Source organism: Sinocyclocheilus anshuiensis, unplaced genomic scaffold (assembly GCF_001515605.1).
Source record: "Sinocyclocheilus anshuiensis isolate Anshui unplaced genomic scaffold, SAMN03320099.WGS_v1.1 scaffold44, whole genome shotgun sequence".
Taxonomy (NCBI): domain Eukaryota; kingdom Metazoa; phylum Chordata; class Actinopteri; order Cypriniformes; family Cyprinidae; genus Sinocyclocheilus; species Sinocyclocheilus anshuiensis.
This window is the reverse complement of record NW_015555746.1, coordinates 1,786,035-1,791,498: the sequence shown is the minus strand read 5'-3', so window position 1 is coordinate 1,791,498 and position 5,464 is coordinate 1,786,035. Positions and strand designations below refer to the sequence as shown.

General features: G+C 35.5%; 1 protein-coding gene across 2 annotated transcripts in view; it reads right to left on the bottom strand.

Annotated features, from left to right (window-relative positions):
• Window positions 1–360: 360 nt before the first annotated feature.
• LOC107673577 (glycoprotein-N-acetylgalactosamine 3-beta-galactosyltransferase 1-B-like) overlaps window positions 361–5,464 on the bottom strand; it is a 7,688-nt gene continuing 2,584 nt past the window's right edge. For both annotated transcript variants that reach the window (XM_016467211.1, XM_016467210.1), the window contains exons 3-4: window positions 3,670–4,334; window positions 361–1,788 (exon numbers count right to left, since the gene is read on the bottom strand). In XM_016467211.1, the coding sequence (XP_016322697.1) occupies window positions 1,531–1,788; window positions 3,670–4,334 (923 nt within the window). In that variant the 3' untranslated portion in view covers window positions 361–1,530. The remainder of the gene's footprint in view (window positions 1,789–3,669; window positions 4,335–5,464) is intronic.

The window sequence follows — 5,464 nt, the reverse complement described above, 5'->3', positions numbered from 1 at the left end:
ATCCCTTTAAGTACAGCAAATACACACAAATAATTGAGTAATTGAGACATAAAGCACACACCACAAGAAACTGAATCAATTTCACCACCCTGGACAAGCGGCTATATCAACTTCAAAATCAACACGTCTAATCTCACGCACAGACTGCTGTAGGAGTTACAACACTGGCAGTGTGAACCAAAGCAAAACCTGACATTCAATCCCAGATAAACAAAAACCTCCACAGTCACACTGCAAACAATTAAATAAAGCATTATGTGGTCAGTTCCAATAACTCACAAGCTGCATTACTTCACAGCGTGTTACACTACACCATTAATCTATAAGACCACAATTCCCATTAGCATGGGGAAAAAACTGTGTATACTTACACGGTCTTATCTACCTTGCTACCTTTACTTCTTTCCCAGGCACTCATGAACTATTGGGCCAGCCAACAGAATCTTACTAATCCGTATTCTTGAAACTTTCCTAATGGGGTAGTTCACCCAAAAATGAAAATGTTGTCATCATTTACTCATCCTCATGTTGTTCCAAACCTGTATGAACTTCTTTTTTCTGCTGAACACAAAGGAAGATATTTTGAAGAACAAAACAATTGCTGGTAGTCAGTGACCACAATAGTATTTTTTTCCGTACTATACAAGTAAATGGCTACCAGAAACAGTTTGGTTACCTACATTCTTTGCAGTATCTTCTCATAGAGACTCATACAGATTTGGAGCAACTTTGGGAAGAGTAAATAATGACAATTTTCATTTTTGGGTGAACTATCTCTTTAACTTTCAGAGAAGGGTAATAGCTGTTTTGGTGTCAGTTGAAGGACTACATCCTGGTTAATTTTTATTTCGATGTAATCTTAGTCAAAGTAAATTGTGCATGTTCAACTTTGGCAAAGGTATTGTAGACTGTGTAGAGAAAACAGAGCTGGAGCTTGAATGTTTGCTGAATTTGTTTGCAAGCTACAAAATCTATAAGCTGCTGTGTTTAAATATTGCCTAAACTCAATACAAACGTGGTCCAGGGACATATGGAAATGCATGATTTTTCTGGATCAGAGCAGAGGCACTAATTCAAGGGAATGAGCAAAAAAAGCAAAATCAGGACCCCTTTTTCTTATGGCATTGCTGTTAAATCATACATGGTTGTGTCTTTATGATGACAGTGCAGAGCAAACTCATATTTTTATACAAAGAAATACAAATTAGAAATGAATGCAAAGTATAACGAATGCAGAGGCATCCTTGCTTCTGGCCCCAAAATATTACCCAATGTTATTATACTATTAAGGCAGGGTCCTACACACAAGTCTAAACCTTCATGTCATACAATTCCGCACGGTCATATTTAAACATTCGCATACAATTGCATTATTAAGAGGAACACACTCCCAACTGTACCAGTTCATTAAATCACGCAAACATGTCATGCACACATTTCTGTGGCACAATATAGAAGATATTTTAAGACACCATCCCCAAAACAGTTCTTTTTAAATGTTACTTGTAAAAATTCCTACGCAAAAACCTGCTATAACTTTTCATTATGCTCGAGGGATTTCTTTTCTCCTTCCTGTTCTTCTGCCCCCAGCTTTTCCTCTATGTCTCCGATTTCCACTTTGTCTGGGGCTGGAGCATTTAAGTCTTGTATGACACTGGGCTCAGGGGGCTGATAGCGGTATTTGTAGCCAAAGGCACGCAAGTGGTAAGTGTAGTATTCCAGCAGGTACATGTGTGACGCATCCACATAGTGGAAAGAAACAGCCAGGTCTGAGCAACACTGTGGGCCCTGAGAAAAACAGAGAGAAAGAATATATTATTATATGAATATATTATATTATTATATATAACCTGTAACTGCGTACTCGCCATAATGTTCCAAACCCACGTCTTGCTTTTCATTTTAATAAAATACTGATAGCTCTTTTTTTAGGCAGTTCAAATGAAAGTGGACTGCATCTTTTAATATTAATAAAAAGCACCATAAAGTTATAATAAAAAATATTATATAGACTGATTATAATACATCAAATCACACTGATTTGGTTCTTCCTCAAGGATACAGTTGCAGCAGTTACTGGAAGATGATTTTTAGTGAAAAATGACTTACATTTACATTTACTCATTTAGCAGATGCTTTTATCCAACTTACAAATGAGGACAATGGAATCAATCAAAATCAACAAAAGAGCAATGATATGCAAGTGCTATAACAAGTTTCAGTTAGCTTAACGCAGTACATGTAGCAAGGTTTTTTTTTTTAATTAGGCTATATAATAACAGAAATTATATAATAAAAACAGATCGAATAGAAAAAGAATAGAGCAAGCTAGTGTTAGAGGCCTTTTTTGCTTTTGTTAATTGTATAATAAATAAAAAGAAAAACAAATAGATAGAATATAGAAGATTAGAAAAGCTAGTGTTAGTGTTTTTTGTTAAGAAAACAAGCAGTAAATGAATAGAGTGCAAGTCTAAAAGGGACAAGTTTTTTTTTTTAAGAACATAATTTAAGTTCCTGACTTCAACTTGGCATATAAATCACCATTCAAATCAATAACTTTTATGGTGCTTTTGCATTCTTTTGAAGCAAGAAAATGTTGGTCCCCATTCAGTGTAAAAGAATGGAAAAGAGCCCATATTATGCAAACACTTTTGTGTTCAATTAAAACACGACTATCAGAAACATCTAACGAGTTTGGTGACGTTCAGTATGAGTAAACTATGATTTTTTCCCCCTTTGTGTTCCAAGCAAAATAAATAAATAAATAAGTAAAAGTATCAAAACAAGTATTAATACTGCAAATAATGACAGAATTGTCTCTACTTTTTAAAACTCTTAACTATAAGCTAGTCTTTTCTTATTTTTTATTTCGTCAGGCAACAGCGCTTAAAGTAAAGCAAAATTCACTCAGTAGACTTTGATCTGTGCCAAAACAAACTTGTACTCACTCGGGACTGCAGTGACACAGGGATTAGTGGCTTTTGACTTGAAAAGCACATAGTAAATGTTCTTGTGCGTCATTTATTTAAATAGAATGTATGCAAAGGGTGAGATTCACACCCTCAGGGTGCACTAAATGCAAACGTAGAAAGACTTGAGTCTGATTTTTCACCTTTAATACGACTCTCTTCACTGTCTACACAGGTAGCATCTTAACTGAAAAGTGACTGATTTGAAACAAAGTCATAATGCCACAAAATACATTTTTTCTTCTGTATTATGACATACATCCAAGTTTGACAGATTATCAAAAAAGAAAAAAAACTGTAGGGTGGGCATTCAGTTGATTGGACGGAGGCAGATCTGAATGCAAACTTGCAGTCGATTGCAAAAAGGGGTGTGTTTAAGCTGACAAAATGAAGTCTGTCATATGTCACCAGAGAGAAGTCTATCCTTTCACTGGAAGATCAAGCTGACTGTTTTTTACATTTTCATCTATGTTTATTGTATCTGTCCCTAACAAATAAAACATGAAATAAATAAGCTATGGCTATCTGATAAAAAAAACAACAACTATAAACTGTTCTCAATACATGATGCTCCAAGCAAAAAAAAAATATATATATATATTGATGAAGGAGACTACTGGAGCCTATGATGCCGTCTAGGTAGGCAGCTTACTAGGTTTCAGAATAGATATCAGGCAATCTTCACTGAATTCGGACTCACCTGCACAATGGGGTAATAACAGTAGTTCCAGTACCAGAAGGTCTTAGGAAATGTACCAGTGAGATGGGACTCTGGTACGAAAGGATGGAATGTCTCTCTTTCTAAGGTGTCTCTGGAGTCTCCTGCCACAACGCCTATCTTCTCCATACACTGACCCAGAGCTAGGTCCTCCACTGAGCTAGTGTGAGTGCACACTTTGGTGCGAAAGCCCACAACAAACCTCCTCAGAGCCTCTTTGCTAAGCACGTAACCAGCACCGCCACTCATGTAGCCCTGTTTTACGTACGGCTTAAACCGCCGGCCGAAATACACCGGGTCCTCTGGAGAGTGGCTGGCCAGAATCCAGCGCAGGTTGTCGATGACCACGTAAGTGTCGTCATCCGCTTTGAGGAACCAGTCTGCCTCGTCCCCGTGCTTGTCCATGACGTAGTGGAAAGCACGAATGGTTTTCCAGTACAGCTGATCCCGACCTTCCTTGGTGTTTAGGCCAACCGTAGGAAAATCAGGGTCGTCCACAGAGCTTATGAAGACCACAATGTTGCAGTGGCGACTCCACGTGGCTTTCACGTGCCGAGCTTTCTTCTCAAGGTTATTAGGGCCAGTCATGACCCAACACAAAATGCGTACACGCTTATAGAGAGCGTCAGCCAGAGTGCCATCCTCACCTACAAGAGACAGACAATGATTACTCAGAAAAATACTCAAAACAAACCAAAATCACATGCTACAAAGCAGATAAGAATATTTTGAATGTGAAAGATGCTAGTGAGAATAAAAATTCATGTCAAAATTAGTGCTGTCAAACGATTAATCGCGATAAGTTTTTGTTTGCATAATATGTGTGTTCTGTGTATATTTATGATGTATATATAAATACACACACATACAGTATATATTTTGAAAATATTTACATGTCTATATTTATATTCATATAATTTATATTATAAATAAATATATTTAATATATAAAAATACCATATTTTCTGAAATATATACATGTGTGTGTATTTATATATACATAATAAATATACACGGTACACATACATATATTATGTAAACAAAAACTTTTATTTTGGATGCGATTTATCGCAATTAATCATTTGACAGCACAATGCAGGAACTTTTAAAGTGATAGTTTTCTGAAAAATGAAAATTCTGTCATCATTTTGTCAACCTAATGTCATTCCGAGGCAATAAGACTTTAGTTCATCTTCTGGAACATAAATGAAGATTGTTCTCTCATTTTTTCCATCCATTGAAAACATCAAAAGTACAAGATGACACTGTAAAAGTAATTCAAATGAATTGTGCTTTTTAAGTCTTCTGAAATTAAAGTGTAAATATTTTATTCATATTCACATATAAACATCGGTCAATGCACATATATAGATCACATTAAATATTGTCATTGGCAGCTCAACCGTAGGTGCTGAATAAAATGTGAATAAAATGTGAATAAACTATTTAGGCTTGAATGTGAATAAAAGCCTAAGTTAAATCTTTTCATCACATAGTAAATGTGTCTCTTTAGGAGACTTGGATTAAACCACTCGACTCATATGGATTATGTCATTTAAAATGTTTTTATTGAATAAAGTTTTAGTTGCGGAGACTTTCCATGGACAGACATTAAAAATATCTTAATTTGTGTTTCAAAGATGAAGAACGACATAAGGGTGTGAGTAAATGATGACATTTTATTATTTTGGCGAAATGAACCCTTTAAAGGTAAAAAGAACATTATTTTGTGTATTTGGTGTAATGAAATGTGTTTATGTGGTTTAAGGTAAAAAAAA